At 44.6% G+C, this 19,678-nt stretch overlaps 1 protein-coding gene across 1 annotated transcript; it reads right to left on the reverse strand.

Annotated features, from left to right (window-relative positions):
• Window positions 1–5,644: 5,644 nt before the first annotated feature.
• LOC100730270 (lysozyme-like protein 1) lies at window positions 5,645–18,409 on the reverse strand. Its single transcript, XM_003468717.3, has 5 exons — window positions 18,380–18,409; window positions 16,428–16,591; window positions 15,804–15,959; window positions 6,592–6,670; window positions 5,645–5,852 (listed from the first exon to the last, which is right to left on the reverse strand). The coding sequence occupies exons 2-5, from the start codon at window positions 16,564–16,566 to the stop codon at window positions 5,783–5,785; spliced, it is 444 nt and encodes a 147-aa protein (XP_003468765.1). The 5' UTR covers window positions 16,567–16,591; window positions 18,380–18,409; the 3' UTR covers window positions 5,645–5,782.
• Window positions 18,410–19,678: the final 1,269 nt, after the last annotated feature.

The following is a 19,678-nucleotide window of genomic DNA, read 5'->3' on the forward strand; positions in this document are numbered from 1 at the left end:
CCCCGGGGTGGCCATGTGCTGCTAGCTGCACTGTCTGTAAACCAGCCCAGAGGACTGTGACCTGGCCTACCCTGGCCTCTCCTCCTCCACTTCCTCCTCAAGCTTGGATAACTCTAGCAGAGTTCAAAGCGCCCCAGGGCCTGTTTTCTGGGGGCGGTGGTGGGGTGCACCAGACCCTGCTCATCTTAAGGTAGGCCTGGAGGAGAATCCACTCCTCTAAGCTCCTCCTCTCCTCGCCATCTCTCTCTCTTTCTCTCTCCTGCCTGCCGGCTGCTCCTTTAGGAGGACTTTTCTCTTCCTCTTCTTTTCCTCTCTTTTGAATTCTAAGTTTCTGGCAGCCACTAAAATGCCTCAGCGCCAGAAAACTAGCTTTGATAGACTGTCAGCAGCGTTGAAAACTCCAATTTTTTTAGAAAACAATTTTCCTGCGTTTCTTTCTTTTCTCAAGCGTCTCTTCGGTGTCCCTTGGCAGGCAGGCAGGCAGGCAGGCCAGGTCAGGCTTCCCGGGCCCCTGCCCCTGTCCACCCGTCCCCTCCGCTCCCTTTCCCACCCTCACAGATGAATGTGGTGCTGCTGATGGGTGGCAGTGGCCCTGAGAACTGCTCTCCTCTACCACCACAGCTGGCAACTTCAAAGCTTGGTGTCAGCCCTTTCTGTCTGCTTCTGAGCCACGTGGCTGGTTCCAGGGCAGGGGTCAAAGGGCAGCCTCAGAGCACCCCTGTTGCCCACCTGCGGAGACCCCTCTGCACTTTTCTCTGCCCTCTTCCCCTCCCCTCCCAGCCCAGTCCTTCCTCTACCCAGATAAGGCTGCTCCTTGGTTCCTAGCTCCTTCCCTGCTCCCTCACCTTTTATCCCAGACCAAGGCAGCTCTCTGCAGAATGGGGCCTGGGTTTCTGCACAAATATTTAATCTTTTCCAATCTGCCCTTTCGCAGGGCCTGCCAGTTCCTGGGGTGGAAACCGCGTTGTTTGCTTTAGCTGGTAACAGGATACTCTTTCAAACAGAGATGCAGAAGTCAGATTACTTATGAATCCGGGCTTTCTTTTTGCACAAATGCTTTTCAAGGTAACTATAGATTCCATTCTTTCTTCTTCACCAAGAATGAGGTTGCCAGTGGGGGTGTGGCAGGGATCAGGCAGGGAAACCTAGCCACAGTGTTAACTTTTTACCCTGTAACTCAGAATTTCAGCAGCAGCAGCTGCAGCAGTAACCTATTAAGATACACACAGCCACAGTCTCGAGGGGGATTTCTTTCAGCCAGAATCTTCCTGCTCCTTTCCCTGCAGAGCATGTCGCCGGTTCCTGCAAAAATGTGGCTCACTTATTAAGACTTATTAAGACCTTTGAGCAATCACCTATTCAAACATTTTAGAGACAGAAAAATGTAGATAATCAGCAGCCCTCACTGAAGGCCGTTTGTGTGATGTACCCTGACACCGCCTGACACCTTGCGTAGCTGTGAAAGCACGTGTTGCTCTAAGTTTACAGGTGGACAAACAGACGCTTGGCCTCCTGTATGTGTTCACATGGCTCGTGCTGGAAGGGCTGGGCTTCCTCTGGCCACAGAAGACACTTAGGTGGTTCTCTCTGCTCCTGGTGTCTGGTGGCATAACCGTTGGCTCTACTCTGTGACCAGAGGTAGGGGATATACCAGCCATGCTAAGCAAGTGTTTGGGGGTTTTCCTTACAGTACCAACTTGTTCCCTTAGCAGCAACTAAGCACGGATAATGTGCCCTAACTGGGAAATGTGGCTCAGCGTCACACTGCTGATCTCAGTTCAGATCACCATACCACACACCCAGGAAGCCGTGGGAAGGATGCCCTCCTCCAACACACGTGGAGGGTGGTGACGGAGCGTGCAGGAAACCGGGGTCCAGCATCTGAAAATGCTGTTGATTAACCCAAATGTGCAGCCAAGACTCACGGGGGAGAGAGCAGTGGGACAGCAGTGTCACCGCCTACTCTATGGATCATATTTTGGAAAACACTAATGTGGTAGAAATTCTGTGAAATCCTGGGAATTTTATATGAAGTGAAAAGAGCAGGATGCAACATGAAATACTGTAGAGCTCCCAGTTTATACAAATGACAAAAAAAAAAAAAAAGCGAGGGAAAAGGATCAAAATATTAATGATTTTTTTTAAGGGATGAGAAAGTTTCAGTTTTGTGGTTTTGAAAAATATTTTCTGTATGTTTCAAACGAATAAGGATTATTATTACAATCAAAGCCCAGGCACTAAGACGGAGAAAAGAAGGGCGAATTGCACAGCTCAGAGGCCAGGATTTCACCGGGGCTGGGTATCTGTGAGGCGGCCCGGGTAGGAGCTGCACAGTTGTGGCTCTGTGTAAGGAAACACCATGTCTTCCTCCTCCCCTCTGCACTGGGACTCCGTGAGCTCCTGCCCCTCAGCTTGGGCAGATGTGTCTGAAGAGTCGGGGTTTGGGGTCTGCGTGTGCTTTCCTCCTTAGAGAGGAAAGAACTGGACAAAAAGGGTACTGCCGGAAAGGGCACTGCTTCCTCTCCAGCAGGGTGCTGCTTACACTCTTTTCAGTTTAGTGTGGGTTAAACATGGACAGTGTCCCCAGCTGTCCACCTGCTAAAGGCTTGGCCCCCAGAGTGGTGCTCATGGCAGCTGCCATGGACCTTTGGGAGGCGGGGCCTATTAGGAGGTCAGAGGGGAGGCAGGACCTTGAAGGGGATTATGGGACCCTGGTCCCCTGCTGTCTCTTTTTTCTCCCTGGCTTGTGTGCAAGCAGTCTTTGGCTGCTACTGACTTTGCTTACTCTGTCCTTCCCAGAGGCCTGGTTCGATGGGGCCTCCTGATTTTGGACCAGGATCTTCAGAAGTATGAACCAAAAGAAATCTTTTCTCCTAATGAGTTAATTGCCCCAAGTATTTTGTTATAGTCGGATGAATCTGACTAATATACAATCCCCAAGGAAGTCCAGGTGCTTCCACTCCACTAGGGACCCTCCAACAGTGGGATCCTTTGCAAGCTGCTGTTTGAAGTTCTGCTTTATACATCATGACATACAAAGGATGCCTGGCATCTGTGTGCTCCATGCTGTGGCTGCCCTGGAGGCCAGTGATGAGATATCTCTTATAGCAGTGTTTTTGCTTTATCCAGAGGCCCTGCAGGGCACCGAAATCCAGGGAGCCCCGCTTCTCCAGAAATGAAAGGCTCAGATGCCCTAAGAGGGTCCTTTAGCCTACATCAGAATCAATGATTTTCATATTTTAAGCATACTGCGTCTCACTGAGCTGGGTAAAATGAAGATTACATGACCCGGTGTCCCAAGGTTTTTATAAGGAGCCTTTTGAACATAAAAGTGTTATAAATGCAGTCTTATTTCGTAGTTCCTCAGAAATCCTACATGTGTTCAGTGGAACCACAGCCAACATCCAATCTTTTAAAAATGTTAACTATTATATGCATTGAGAAGAGGAGATCATGGGAATGCATGGAAGTTAGAAGCAGGGTGCAGGCTTCACGGGGTTTAGAGAATGGGTGAAAACACTAGTGTATGGTGACCTAACTGGAGAGTGCACACCAACCGTGAGGTCAGAGGAAATTTCCCTAGCTGAGTGGGCTGGAATAGGCTACCTGGAAGTGGCATGATTTTCCAAGGTGCGAACAAAGATACCCAAGGGCAAATGGAACACTGGGTTCAGAAGCATCAAAGAAAATACAGAGCAAAGTAGAAAGTATGAAGAAATAACAGAACAAGTTGGGACACATAGGGAAAGACAGAGATGTAGAAAGAAAGGTCCCAAAAGTCAGGTAGCAGAGTCCTCAAAGAAATATACCAAAATAAGCTGTTCTCTAAACCCTAATATTTAAGTATGTGATGAGTGGATCTGGTAATCTGCTGATAAGGTAGTTTTGAGGAGAAAATGGAAAAAGAGTAACTATTCCCAAAATGTCTTGGAAACTATATAAAAAGACATACAAATGTGGATTGTAGCTTTAATATGCTTTTGGTAAATAAGGATAACCCAAGCATAGAAATAATTTTTCCTCTTAAATTTTTGAAGGTATCATGGAAAATTATCCAGGAAATGCATTTTTCATCCTGTTAGTATTTATAGAAATAATGCATAAATAAAACATTTGAGAGAAATAGTAAGATTGCATGCTTACCCATTTTATGAGTTTTACAAAAAGAAAGATCAATCAAATTGGAAGGCCAGACAACCTCCCATTACCTTTCATTTTTGGAGTTGGGTTTTTCTTGTTTTTTGAAAGTCTTTCCCCTGGTCTTTGAATGGCTGGCGCCAGATTCATGCCAGCTCATTAACTTGGTGCCATTGGTTTTAATGAAGCAGGAGGTCTGGCTAAAAATGGGGACCACGAGACAGATGGATGACTGGACAATAATTATAAAAATGCATATTTATGGACTTCTTCAAGCACAGATTATTGATTTAGTGCAACTAATGGGTTCTATATTTTTAAAATTTTCTTCAGTCATCTGGTACAATTATTTCTCAATTGTTGTTGTGAGTTTCAAAGTTTTCCCTTCATGGTTTGTACAGCCCACAACATTGTACCAGGATTATATGGTCCTAATATATTTCATGTTTGTTTATTTTTGACTAGGAACAGTTCATTTTTTAAAAAAGTATGAAAGTAAAGCCAACGAGCTTTAGCTCCTTTATGAAAGGAGCCCATATTAAAATCAGGGTGGTTGAGAACAAATATGATGAAAGGTTTTTTGGGGCATTGGTCCAATATTTAGCCGGGTCTTGGGGACCTCCTTTTTGGGGGCAAATTATTTTCTGGCATCACCACTTCCCAAAAAAAACTCAGCTTATTGTATTCTTCAGGTCAGATTGCATTCAACCTGAACCTACTGTTTTCACCTAAATTTAGGACAAGACAGCTTCAACCAGCTCTGCCCCAGCAGGGCAGAGACAGATGGACAGAAAGCAATACAAGAAAACACCCAGCAGGAGCAACGTGCCCACCACACAGACCATTAGATGAAGCACTCCTGGGTGGTGCAGGGAGCATCTTGAGAGTAACTCTCTGGGGTCATCTCCCTGCTACATGTACTAGGATTGTCATCAGGTAAACAACAAATCCAGTAGGTCTAAGACTGAAAAAAAAATATCTTTGTTATGAGCATTTATGAGGTGTGACTTTTCAAGTTGATAAGTTTCATTTAAATGGATGCTAGAATAACTCATGGGAAGTCTCAGGACTTTGAGAGTAAGAGCAGCAGTTTTCCTCTTGCCCAGTAGAGTTTCCACCCTCTGAAGGACACAGAACTATTCCTGTGGAGGTACTGTGTGTCCACTGCTTTGGAGGAGAACAGTGGAATATCTTTGGTGAGTGGTTGGTAAACCATGGCCTGGAGACCTTTTAAGGTTGCTCACTGAGTCTAATTGACTTCAAAGTCTGTTTGAATGAGTAGTCATTCAAGGATAGGAGCAGCCATTTCAGGGCTACAAGCAGCCATTTCTGGGCTGTAAGCCACTTCAGGGCTACACCAGCAGGACTCCTTACCTCGAAGAAGAAAATTTATTCATTTTAGGACTGGAACATTCCAGAGATGATTTTTCAAGTCTTAACCTCATGCTATTATGACATCATTGAAACTGATTCAGGATGAAGACATTTAAGTGGAAATGTTTATTTTCTTTAAATACAGCACAGCTTTCCCTCCCCAGTGCTGAGCATGAATACTGGGAGAAAGGGGACAAGATGACGTGAGTATTTTGACATCTATTATACACTGTGGGGAGTCAGCGTGAGATGCCTTGGGTCCGGTTCCCATTTATAAAACATCACACCCTTTTTTCCACTCAGACAGATCTTGACCTTCACAGTGTTTCTTCCAGCCTTGCCTGAGGAGGAGAGGGAAGCAGAATCAACAGAAAGAAGCAAGAAACACATCAACCTATGCGTTCTGAGGCTCAGACCCATGGAGAGTTAGCTGAATAATCAGTGATGCCCAGAGGGTAGCTTTGGTTCCTTCTGAGACATGAGGTGTCTAGTATTTTATCTTAAAACTTCTCTCCTTAGTTTTGTTTCTTCTGCCTCAGCAACAAACAAACAGCTTTTGGAAGGATGGTTCACTGAGTTCAACACCCACATCTCTAAAAGTGTGGAATCGCTAAGCGGGTGGTCCAGCTAGCAGTGTTCAGTGGGAACAGCCTTCGGGTGAGTGGGTCCTAGGTGAACCACGGCTTCTGATCAGACCCAGAAAAATTTCCCATTGAGCTGTCATGCAACAGACATGGTCCCTTTCCCCTCCAAACTCTTACACAAATCCAGAGCAAACCCAAGCTCTTCTCCTTCACTATGTTGGATGGTTGGATGCTTTCCATTCCCCATTAGAAAGCACACGTCTTTCTCCAACTTCTTGTGAGGATACAAGCTTGTCTGACTCAGTCTCTTCTCCCCACCCTCATCCTTTCTACTCTCTTCTCCAAACACCTACACATCGAAGGGAAAGAGCACGGACAAGGTCATGGCAGCCTTGTTGCACACCTCTGGGTGTCAAAGTTCCCCATAGCCACCATGCTTGGATACACTGCAGATTCTGCTCACACCAGCCAGAGTTGCCCGAGGAAGGACTCTTACCAGTAGTTCATCCCTTGTGTCTCTTTAACAATTTTCTTGGCACAGATAATTGCGTCTGTGAGGTCATCTGAGAGCAAGGCTGTAAAGCACAGGAGACAGGGGTTAGCGGAGATGGTGATGTTTGAGGGGCTCTCTTTGCTTTTCTCACTAGTTTGGGAACCAGAGGCCTGGAAGAACTGTGATTGTTCTTACAGAACCATGTTTTCATTTGTGTTGCATTTCTTCACCAATAAAATACCTTTGCTGTGTTGTGGTTGTTTTTTAAAGCTATCCTCATCCTGGATTACCTGAAATTTCAGAATAATTTAGTCCTGATGGGTTTGTGAGAGTCTATTTAGAGAATGCACAAAAGGAGTGTTGTTTTATGTCCTAAAGAAATACACAAGACAAGACAGTACAATGTTTTCACTGTTCACCACACTTTGTCACATAAGTTCTTCTTCTAGGTAAACACTAAATTTTGTCTATTATAATTTTCCACTTTGTGCCTTTAGAAGATTTTATTCACGTTGTTTTCATAGGTGGAAAACTTCAATTTTTAAACCAAATGTACCAATCTTTATTACTTTTCCTATTGCTTCAAACAAAACAAATCTTTGAATATTTGTTAATATCAACATTTTTTTTGCCTGGAAGTAATTTCATAATCCTTAACACAACAGAAAAATCAAATAAATATGAAAGGTCCTACATCATCTCTACTGCAAACTGGGTTCTCTAGGAGCAGATGCTGAGCCAGGTTTGGGATCTAAGCTATCTGCTGGAGACCCACACCGTGGAGGAAATGAAGAGGAAGAGGACCTGGGAAGTAGAGATGCCTGCTGGTGGTGCAGGTTCCACAATGCCTCAGCAATGCTGGCCAGGAGCTCTGGAGCCAATATGCCCATCAGAGACACCCCATTGGGCACAATGGCTAGGTATGCACATCTTGGCACCACTCAGTCCCTGGGTGTGGGCTGCCCAGAGAGGCGCACTTTAGGTGAGGCAGGGACGAGTTAGATCCTGAAAGAGGCTGTAGACAGACTATCTACAGCAACCCAAATGCAGCTGGGCTACTACTTGCCTTCTGTTAGGGACCTCAGTGGTTCATCTGTATGATCATCATGACCACCGATCAATGGACAAAAATCCAACCACTTGGTATCATTTTAATTTATCAATAAAGCATGGGATTTTTAAAAAAGATAACTGAGTGATGGTCTGCGTTGATGGGTACAATGAAACAGTTGCTCTGGAGGACCTCCTGGTGGGAATGCACCCATTGTAACAGGTACAACTGCTCAGGAATATGTCTCAGAGAATTTCCTATCGTTCCAGCTAGTAATTTCTCCTTTGGGATCTATCCTAAGGAAGTAGTCGTGGCTGTAGATGAAGGTTTATTTATAAAGTGATTTACTATAGCTTTATTTACAGGAGATAAAATGGAAAAAATCTAATTGCCTCCTAATTAGGGATGTTAAAATGAATAATACCTTTATATTGTGAAATAAGGAGGCATTGAAATCATGTTTTCACAAGATGTTTAGTAATGTGAGGAAATGTCCCCTGTGTAATGTCATGTCTCCAGTGTGGTAAAAATAGCTGTTGAGAGCTACACTGACCAATATGGTAGTCATTAACCATATCTGACTGTTGAAATTTCAGTTGTACTCATTAATGGATAAGGGAAATAAATATTGTGTAAGTAGACTGAGTGGAATATTATTCAGCCAGAAAGCAATGACATTTGCAAGACTGGGATGTAGCTCAGTGGCCCAGTGCCTGCTTGGAAAGTGCAGGGTCATGAATTCAATCCCCTGTACAAAAAGAGAAAAACACAAAACAAAACAAAACAAACAAACAGAACCCTGACATTTGCCACAAGATGAATGAAACCAGAGAAATCTAAAGCGAGTTGGATACACAGAAGCCAAGAAGAGGAGAGTGGTCCCTCGAAGCTTCAATGAGGGAATGTGGACCAGAAAGCACAAGAGTTCAGTTAGGAGGGAAGTTCTGGGGACTGATGCAGAGCAGCATGAGTGTGGCCTGGTCCTGAGCATTGTCCTGGTAACAGAGAGTGGGCTACGTTTTCACGTCACATCCGCACATCCGCACACTGCACAGATGCCACCAGTGAGGCTCTGGGTGCCGTCACTAGCTTGATCACAGTTACCTCTTCACCCCGTGTACATATGTTAAATGACTGCATCGAATACCTTGGACCTACACAGTCTTTGTCAATTGCACAGAAAGAAAGCTGAAAACATTTAAAATAATACATGATACATTTAATTGCCACAGAGCACAATTAAAACTTGAGCTTTTAAATCCAGCACTCAGGAGCTGAGGCAAGGAGATTACCAAGAGTTCAAGGCCAGACTGAACCACACAGCAAGATCCTGTCTCACAAAAAGAAAAATCGACTCGTGCCCTACGGTCCCTGGCGGCTGGTTCTTCTCATACTGGATGGTGCCAGTCAAGGAGGTTTCCATCACTACAGAAAGTCCCATGGGCTAGCACTGCATTGGAAAGAAAAGGAGACTCCTGTGTTCTAATGTTTACTAGTATGTTAAACATTAGCTCTCAATCATGAGATCATCAGTGTCCGTAATTCTTGGCTGTCTCCTAATTTTTCAGTATAAGTGCATTATTTTTATTACCAGAAAAATAATCAAAAAATTTTTTAACCTAAAGTACTACATTTCAACAGAGCACAGTAATATCAAATTATTTTGTAAACTCAGCAGCTACGAGGTGGAAGCCTTCCTTGACTACATTGCCTTAGTTGCTGACTATGTGGACTTCACTAGAAGAGAAAGTAGTGGTACATTTCTTCAAATGTACTCTAAGTGTGGCTAATTATATTTAAAATAAAAAGAACAAAAAGTATCACCTGTAAGGGACAACAACTGCAGGAACACATGCAGATTCATCAGCATTTAGCTGATGGTCCTTCAGGACAAGTCAGCTTATGTGGGTTTACAAAAGATCTTGTTTCAAAGGATAGAGGCACTTACCACAGCTAGCAAAGCAATTAACTCCAGCTCAAGCACACGTTAAATTTCATTACGGTAAATTTCCATTAACCTTCAAAGCAATCATTTTGGTTGGGTCTTTATTATCTCTAAAAACTGAGGTCCTACACCCAACAAAGGAGCCTGTATTCAATCTAATGCTTAATTTCATTGTCCTTTGTTTTTTCTTTCCAGTGGGACAGTTAAGCAAGAATCCCTCCTGGGAACAATGCATGCTAATGAAGTTGATAACAATGACATATATTTATTAACCTTTTACTATTTACCTCTAAGGTTATTTAAATGCATCTGGTGCATGTTCAGGGTGCTTGGGAGCAGTGTTAAACAGGAGCTCATGTTAGGTGAGACCCTGGGTCTTGTGTTGAGGGGGAGGGGCGGGAGTCCTAGGAGAAGAGGGGTCCCTGGGGCCTCATGAGATGGGAAGGGCCTGGATCCTAAGGCGTGAGGAAGAAGCTGATTATACTTTCCTGTTCCAGGACAGGAACATATCTTGGGCACGAGGTCAAAGAACAAGGCTAGGACTGGGGGCAGGGCAGTTCGCTTGCTGGGTTTACAGGAGGATGACCCTCAGTGTAGATTCTCAGTGTGAGGCTGTCAGCCTCTGACTTTGCAGTGTTTCTTACACAGGTGAGATCTGTAGAAAGTCTAGTCCTCTATGACTGTGTTTGCTTAGGAAAGGTGAGAACCCCCATAAGGTGCTAACATGGTAAAGCATCACGACATGGGCACAGGGGTGCAGCAGAGGGCAGAAATGCGCTGAGGCGGCAGATTTTCTTGAGGATTCAAGTCTGTGATTGTTTTTGCCCAACTGACTTTAAAGAGACAATTCTGTCCAGTCTACCATGAATAAAGAAAGGGTTGTGCTGGAAACCAAAGCTTTATTCAGGGAAATAGTCTCCTACACCCAACAGAAAGCAGCAACAACCTGCATAGAAGAATGGCTTAGTTTCAGTTCTATTTCAAAGGCTCTCTGTGTCCTCCCAGCATCCTCTACCTCCTAACTAAATTACAGCTACATCCCAAAGGCATCTCTTCTCCCTCTCGGAACTGACAAAGGCCAACTCAGCTACAGGCAGATGTGCAATAAGATCAGTGTAAGTGGACAAGACTACAGGGAAGAGTCACTGGCCACCTTCTTTCCTTAAACATCTCTTACTGAACAAAGCCTGTGCCATTAGAGGAACACAAAGATTGACAGTGGATCAGGAAATACACACACACACACACACAGTTAGGGTTGTAAATTGTCAGTCCATTTTCTAATGCTATAACGAAATACCCTAGACCAAGGAATTCATAAAGAATAGCAGATTTTTTGACTCATTTCTGGAGGCTGGGGAGTCCAAAGGCATGGTCTTAGACCCACTTGGCATCTGCTTACTGCCCCCATGACACAGGGACATGGTGAAGGGCTTATGCTCTGGTGTAAGCCAGCACACTAGGTGGGTCTCTCTCCCTCTTCCTATAAAGGCACTAATGCCTGTGGGGGTCCCATCCTCATGAGTTCATCTACCCTAAATTCTTCCCAAAGGCTCCACCAACAAATACTGTTACTACTGGAACTGGAGATTGAGTTTCCAACATATGAACTTTGCAGGGGGAATTCAAATCATAGCAAATATGGAAAAGAGACTTTCTGTCTAATTAGTATAAAGAAAGGAGGGAGGAATTTTTTTGGAACGGGAAGTGATTGTCACATTTCAGAAATAGGCAGGCGGTGCATTTGTATTATACATAAATGTGTCATATTCTTTGTAAACATGCCCTAATGTTAATTTGTTTCTAGATTCTCATAGCAAATGTCCTTATTTCTATAACATAAGGGACAGAATGACATTGTTCATGATTACAGCTTCTCTGGCTTGAGACTGAGGAAGATCAGTCTGGAAGGATGATTAGAATATAAAGCCAACATGCTGCTTTCTGTTGTAAAGTGTTCCCTAAAAATTTCATATCTTTTTTTTTAAGTGCTGGGACTGAACCTAGGGCCTCACGTGTGCTAGGCAAGGGCTCCACCACTGAGCTTCCAGCCTCCCCCGCCCCTGCTGCTGTGCTCTTTATGGTGAGAAAATAGATACGAATGTTCTTTCACTTGTAATTATAACCCATCCAACACTTTGATTTCCTAGAATCAAAACGTGTCTTACAGACATGCATTTTCTTTAGACTTCCTTAACTGGAATTATAGTGAGCGATATTAAATTAGTCAACTATCTGCGAAGTCAGGCAGGTCCATGTTGGAGAAACAGATTTTATGCCCTAATATAAAAAGCTGGAAAACTGGAAAAAATGAATGAAAAATTATTTACGATATTGGCAGTGCAGGATCATGATTCTCAAGAGACAGGAAGTAAACAAGCCCAACACCACTGACTTCTAGGACTTCTTGCTTGGAAGATATCAAAGACGTGGATCCAGGCAGGAGAAAGGAACCGAGGTAGAGACAGATCGGAGGCGATGGCAGCTAGAATTCACAAAGAGGAGCACCTGAGAGGTAACAGTGGCTCAGAGGATAAGGGTACCAACCAGTGGTCTGAGGGATAACGGGGCACAGAAGGAGAAGATCCCAGAAGAGGAAGGAGACACAACTGCAGGGGCTGCTCCACTCACAGAGTGCTGGGAGTGGTCTGGCTTCTGAGCGACCAGAGGAAAGAGACCTTACAGAACCCCCAGCGTAGGCGAAAGAGACACTGGGAGTCCTGCTTTGGTGGTGGGACCACAAGCCCCACCAGAAAGAACACTTCAGAGCCTCCCTCATCAGGCATCCGAGCAGGACTTGAAAGGGCCAAGCTGATCAGAATGATCATAGCTGGTTGTTAAAATAAAACCCAGCACTCCTGAAAGAATCAATTTAATCTAGGCCCTCAACAGTGTTACACACACCATGTCTGGAAGCCAATAAAATTATTACCTGTGGAATGTACACATGGAAATGTATTCCAGCAACAGGAGAAAAATTAGTTAATGGAAAGATACAGGAATAACAGTTGACTGAATTCACAGGTGAAAAAAAGTTAAAAGTGTTATAAACATGCATATTTAATCCAGGACTCAAAACCCTGAATCACATGACGTGCTGAAGGGATTTAGGAGGACACTGCAGCTGTCTGACGACACCCCAGCCCAGCAGATGACGGCATTCCCACGGTGAGGGAATCCGGGTAAGACTTGTGTGAGCTCCGGCAGGACCTCTGCCGTACTGAACAGTGACATAATTAGTGAGGTGCAGTGAAAAATCTGAATAACGAGAGGTGGATGGTATGAAAATCACCTAATACTGAGTTACAAAATAATATCTGAAATGGAACAGCTCCTTGATAGGTGTAATAGATCAGGCCCTCTGGAAAAGGGGTCAGAGAGCTTGAAGATGCAGCCATGGAAATTACTGAAAAAAAATACAGCCAAAAAGACAAACTTCAGTGTCCTATTGCAAAACATCAACAACTGAATGCATATGTCATCAAAATCCTAAGGGAGAATTTTTTCTTTCAAATTTTGTACAAGATTACAAACTCAAGGATCTGAAATAATTAGTGAACACAAAACTATTTAAATACCAATTCCATATCAATTCAAATTACTGAAAATCAGTGATTTAGAAAGAAATCTTAAACGTTGCTAGAGACAAAAATTCATTTAGGAAACACAAAATGAGGAAATTGCTGACTTTTCTTCGTTAATGAGGTAAAACAGAAGGCAAAATGAAAAATGAAAAACGCAATAGAGACGTTTTCAGGCAAACAAAATCTAAACGAGTGTTCACAAGTGAACCTCTACTCAAACAGAACCAGTGTGTGTGGGGGGGGGTTCTTTAGGCTGACAGAGAAGGACAGCACTTAACTCTCTGCCCAAAGGAGTCCCCCAAGAAGGCAGAATGTGGGTGATCGTGACTATGATGAAAATAAATGGAATGAGGCCCTTTTCCTCACTTAAAAACTGCCCAATCTGATAACTGTGTAAAAGCAAAAATAATAAAATGCCTTGCACAGTGTATGAGGCCCGCAGACGTAAAATGACACCATGGCCCAAAGAACGGGTGAACGTTCCTAAGGGTGACGGGATTCCTGTCAGTGGTATCCAGCTTGAAGGTAGATGTGGTTAGGTGTCTACTGTAAACCGCAGACTAAGGGAATTGAAAATAAGGAGACGTTCAAAATACTGAGCGATATTTACTTGATTAAAAAGTTAGGGAAGATGGAGCCCAGAACACACGGTACAATTAGGAAATGAATAGCAAGGCTGGATTTAAAACTAGATGCTCAGGAGATAAACCAAGACACAACAGGGCAGTGTGCCTAGAGTCTGAGCACCTGGGAAGCTGAGGCAGGAGGATCATGAGTTCGAGGTCAGCGTGCATGGGCTGCCTAGACATTCAAGGTCAGCCTGGGGAACTCAGTGAGGCTCTGTCTCAAAACCAAACAACAGAAAAGACAAGACAGGGTTGGAAAGCTGTACCTATGGGATGGTAAAGATGCTGAATGTTTCAGCACAGGAGATACTAAGAAACTGGGGATGATGGAGCTGGGGATTTAGCTTAGTGGCTTAAGTGCCTACCTGGCAAGATCGAGGTGGAGAGTTCGATCCCCGGCACCAAAAATAAATAAATAAATAAGTAAATTCTTAAAAAGAAACTGGAGATGAGAAATACGGATGATTGGCAAACAGTTAGTACATTTCTATGTATAAAATGGAGTGAAGTTGTTTCGAATACATTCAGAAGGAAGAACTAAGGTTAAAGAAAGCCACAAGGAGGTAGATTTTAGCTCAGCCAGAGAATGGTGTATGTCAGAACACTGATCAAATACTGAGTGATCTTCTCCAGAGGATCATGCCCATTCTTTACTAATGCAGGGGTGGGGGGAATGTCTGAGATAAATTACCATTCAGAACTCACCACTCTCCAACACAGATACTTACTACCTTTTATGTGTCAAAGAGATATGAAGTGTTTTATTTCCTGCTCTCAAAAAATTGTGCCATAGAATGTATTTTGTGCCTAACTTTACTCCTGTTCCTCATTCTCCCCATCCTCTGTATTTGAGCACTCATGGTGGCCGCGGGTCATTCTGGGCATGGAAGGTACATGAATGAATGAAACAGAAGAAGCTCTCTTCTCGGGAGGGATAGTGGTGACAGTCCTCTGGCTGTCTCCTCCTGGGACAGCAGTTCTCACGTCATCCCTCTCCTCACACTGCTCAGTGTGACTCTCATCCTGGCCTCTGTATCTCCTACCTCTGTAATTGTGGTTGCACTGAAATGGTCTCTTCTTTAACCTACATTGCACCCTGTCCACTGACTTCTCTTTCCGAAGCAGCAGCTGACTGACCTCTCCTGCTTCCTGATCTGGGGGGACATCTGCACAAGCTCCTCAGCCTGACTTGCCCTGTTCTGCATAGGCAGGTGGCCCTCAGCCTTCTGCCTGTGCATCCGGGCATCCTCGTCAACATCCCGCTTATTGCCCTGAATAAGAATGCTACACTGTCCCACCCTTGCCCGACATCTTCCCACAGGCTGGTCCTTGCTCCTCTGTCCCCTGCCTAGAATGGCTCTTTATCTCTGAATATCCAAGCCTTATCTTCATTCCAAGCCTCAGGTCAACTCTCATTGCATCAATGATTTTCTTAATAATATCACTTCCTCTGGAGCCACCACAGTCCGTCTACACCTATGATTGTCACACAGCACAGATTCTTTTCCTCATACCGTTCTGTAAAGCAGCACCTGTTCCAGGTGTCTTTTATTATCCCCTGTGCTGTATTCTTGTGACCAGAGTAGAATCACTAGAAGTGAGTTCTAGCTTACTTTCTACTGTTAAAAACATGGGCTGTGTGCATTTGCCTTGATCTGCATGAGGAAGCACAAATGGCTTCAATCCTTTGGGTGAACTGATCACACAAAACAGCTAGAAGACTTTCTCCTTCCCTAACGATGACGCCCAACACTTCTACAGCAGAGAGGGCAGTAAGGTCATTTGTCATTGTCCAATTTGTGTGCAGAGGTTACTGAAAGCCATTGAGAAGGAACTAGTCATCTTTGCACAACTGGAAACGGCTGTGAGTGTCACTGTTTGGAACTATTGAGTAGTGTCGGGGCTGCCAACTTGCAAATTTGAACTTCAAATTTTGGTCAGAGCAGAAATAGGTGGTGAGCGTCCTTCCCTGCATTCCTGAGAATGACTTTGGAAAACTCAGTGTGTACCTGAGCAGGCGACGTGGCAATGGTTCTTCTGGAAACTGCTGTCTCTGCACCACGTGAAGCTGTTGATCTGGAAAATGCCATAGTCAGTGCTGCCGTCATCCAGGACAGTCTGAGCCGAGGTGTTGTAGCGGCTCTCATAATACGCCATGCAGATCCCTGCGGGCGGGCGGCAGAAGCTGGAGGTCAGCGAAGGAGAGCATTGCTTTTAGGGTTAATTCCCTTACTTGTGCTACCTAGCTGCCTCCTCCCAGGAGACCTTGGTGGGGCAATGCAGGTGGCACCCACACGGGACACCTGAGGGCAGGGATGCCATAACAGAAGCTGCACACCAAGCCAGAAGCCAAATCCTGGTGCTAGAGTCCAGGTTAGTGCTCTACACTGCCAACAGGGTGCTATGGTTTTCCTTTCCCCTGGTGTCAGAAGCACGAGACCCCAGGAATAAGAACATGAGGACTCCGGGAGGGACAGGTGTCAAGAGCAGCAGGCAAGGAGAACAGGGGACTCCCTGGTGTATCCCTAGGGAGGCCTGAGCATGTAGACGCTAGGACAACTCCTTAGGAAGGACCCACATCATCTCCGAAGAGACGCTGAGGCTGGGAGAGAATGAGGAGGAAGAAATCTCACAGTTGCCAAGGACGAAGCCTGCGTAATTATCCAGGCCAGCCCTTGAGAATATCTTTGCCAGTTTACAGCGAGTGTAGACTCTGGACTCTATGTCTGTGACCAGCAAGCCAATCAGGAGCAGGACCCCAGTGGCCTTCATCCTTACGCCTGTTCCGACACAGGATCTGTCAAAGATCAAGAGAGCAGTTAGCTAATCTTGACTTAATCCAAGATCACATCTGTCACCCATGGGAACCTCACGTCTAGCATCTGGGACTGGGAACAGCCCTGACAAAGTAATTCCTGTCACTTTCAATCATTCAGAACCTCCATCAGGGAAAAAGAGAGGAGCTGGGCAGCGCCAGTCCTGCACAGGAAAGGCAGAAGTTTGCAGGGTCTTTTCCCACGTAGCTATGTTCACACCCAACATCAGGAAAGCAAAGCAATGGCCCCTTCTTTATGGAGATCCAGGAGGAAGTCACAGGGGACATGCTGGACTCCTACTGTAACCTCCAGATAGAAAATAAGAACTCTGAAGGGGAGGCACAGCCTGCATATGTAGAAGCTCACACTCCATTGCAGCCAGGGAGCAGACAGGCGTGGTCCTGTGTGAAAAGCTTTAAGATTTACTGTCTGGGAGTTCACTGAAGGGAAGAAGAGAATCCTATTCTTTCTTCCAACCCCCTTCTCTGATGCTTTTCCAAATGTGGGAGCATTGCTTCAAAAAAGTCTTTTGTCTTACATCGTGAATGTAGTGCTTTTCTGGGTTCCCCCACTGCTGTCATAGCAGGGCCCCCTGCAAATCTGGCATTGGATTGGGTGGGGGCTGGTGGCAATGGGTCACAGAGGAGGAGTGTTAGGTCAGAGTCCTTGGTCAAAGCCTCCCTCGAGGTGGAGTGGAAGGGGGAGCTCTGTGTCTGTGTCCTCTGGATGCAGTTTCCACTATGCTCTTCTCCTCCCTGACCTAATACATCTTCCCAAACACCATGGCCTCCCGGAGAGAGGGCAAGCCGAGGGTTCTGATGAATTCGGAGTAAAGTGAACTCAATATTTATGCATATTTTTCATGTAGGAGCATTTTCTGTCTCTGCCTAGACACTTCTCAAGTTACTAATTTCTCTTACGGGCACTAGATTCTCCTATTGAAGGACCGTATTCAAGGCAGGTCCAAGTAGAGAGTCTCGGTGGAGGCAGCGAAGTCCCTCATCAGCGAAGCAGCAACATACTTGGGCCTAGCTGGGGTCCACACAGGAGCGTGCTTTTCTAAGACTTTGGGGGAAGAAGCCTTACCCACGTGATAATTTAGTGCCCACGGCCACTTTCACATGCAGGAGGAGAGCTGAGAGTGGTTGTGTCAGCTGGTCTAGACCCAAAGTCAAAAATACTTATGCGGGTTGGGGATTTAGCTCAGCAGGCATGAATGCCTGCCTTACAAGCACATAGTTGTGAGTTCAATCCCCGGTACTTAAAAAAATACTTATTATTTGACTACGGAAAAAGGGAGCTGGTCCCTGTCCTGTGGCATCATGTTAAGCATTGTGGAGCATTAAATAAGACCTAAGATGCAGAACTGAAATTCTTACTACTAAAATTCACTTCTGTCTCCTGTCTTAGAATCTTACTGGTCTCAAACAAATCAGAAGAGGAGTCATAGCATTGGGAGACCCAAGCCTTGTGCTCTGTATCTTTCAAGCCAGGGGTTGTTACTGCTTATTCTGTGGAACACGTGGCTTCATCAGAGGTTTTTGTTTTACTTTTTAATCTTATTTTTCATTACCTTTGAGACAGAGTCTTGCTGTGCAGTTCAGGCTGGCCTCGAACCCACAGCAATCCTCTGGCTCAACCTTTGAAGTGCTGGGATTATAGGCATGTGCTGCCACGCCTGGCCGCGCAGTGAGAATAAATTGAGTCCTCCTGAAGAAGTGGGTTCCTGTTGTCTGCCCCCAGAAACATGCTTCTCTGGTACTACTTACTCAGTCTGTGGTCGACAGAGCACTCCTGAGAGTCATTCCAGTACTGATGCTTACAGAGCACTAGTGATCCTTCCTAGTGCAAGGACCTTTCTGTAGGGCTCAGAAGGAGCGGGATTCCTCAGCCCTTTGTGTCAGATGCTAGAGGTTCTAGAATCCTACTCCTCGGCACTGAAGGTCACAATGCCCTGTGCTCACAGCTCACAGACCCTCCACCTGTGAGGAAGCCATAGCCACCCTCAGGGTCCTCCCACCTCTCTCTATTTCTCCCTCGTTGCAGAACTTGGCCAGGGTCTCGCCTCAAGGGCTCTCTTACAGAGTGGCAGTTCCCCTACTTTATCACAAGTGCCCACAAGAAGGGAAGGGAACCCCCAGTAGGTGGATATTAAATTACAAATCACAGTCTTGTGCTTCTGTACTAATATGTTACATGAATTGTAAACATATCCAACACCGAAATTTGAAAAAAGGAGGAGACAGAAGTGAAATTAATATTGACAATTTTATTAAGAGTGCAGAATCTCTTTGCTATAATTAAATTGTTTTTAATGCAATATTTTCAGGAAAATCAGCATACTTTTGAAAACCTTGGTGTGAGACTTGGTGAATTAGTTATTAAAGGACTGACTTCAAGGTTCATTATTTGCATTCGTGGGTTTAATGACATTTGAAATTAATTCTAATTGAGATATATTGATCTAAGTAGAATATTGCTGTACATTACTAATAATTTTATTTTTCAAATCCTATCTGCCAATAATAGAAAGGTTTTGCTGAAATTTTAAGTCTACATAATATGCTGTAAGCTATAACATTACACAGCATATCCAATTTATTTCATTTTTCTGTTATAAACATTATACTTAAAAATCTTGTATATAGGTTAGTCACACTTTTGTAACAATATGCATAGGATAAATTTCTGGAAATGAAACAAAATTGCTGGGACAATTGGTGTTTCTGTAATTTTGTGAGGTGGGGTCGAACTGCCTTATGTCTGGGCCCAGAAACTCTGCCCACCGCCCATTAGCACCCTGCTGTCACACTTTTCAGTGCTGAGAATCTGAGAGACAGAGCACACTGGCTAGGAGTGGTTTTCATCTCTGCTTGCCTTAATGTGGAGTAACTGGGGATCTTTCCTTAGGCACAGGAGCTATTTGTGGATCTTTTCCTAAGAAATAATGCAATATGAGAGAATGTGTAAGTCTATCCTTCAAACACCTTTATCTCAGTGCTTTGAAAAATAGATTTTGCTCATTGACAAAAAGGACAGATTGTTATTTGCTTCTTCAAAAACACCTG

This window comes from Cavia porcellus, unplaced genomic scaffold (genome assembly GCF_034190915.1).
Source record: "Cavia porcellus strain 051 isolate PalLab524CR breed Dunkin Hartley unplaced genomic scaffold, mCavPor4.1 scaffold_7, whole genome shotgun sequence".
NCBI lineage: Eukaryota > Metazoa > Chordata > Mammalia > Rodentia > Caviidae > Cavia > Cavia porcellus.

Coding starts and splice junctions, on each gene's coding strand:
- LOC100730270 (XM_003468717.3), bottom strand. CDS start 16,566: ATGAAGGCCACTGGGGTCCTGCTCCTGATTGGCTTGCTGGTCACAGAC. Junction 15,960..16,427: donor AGGCTTCGTCCTTGGCAACT/GTGAGATTTCTT, acceptor GCCCGCCCGCAG/GGATCTGCATGGCGTATTAT. Junction 5,853..6,591: donor ACACAAGGGATGAACTACTG/GTAAGAGTCCTT, acceptor TCTCCTCCTCAG/GCAAGGCTGGAAGAAACACT.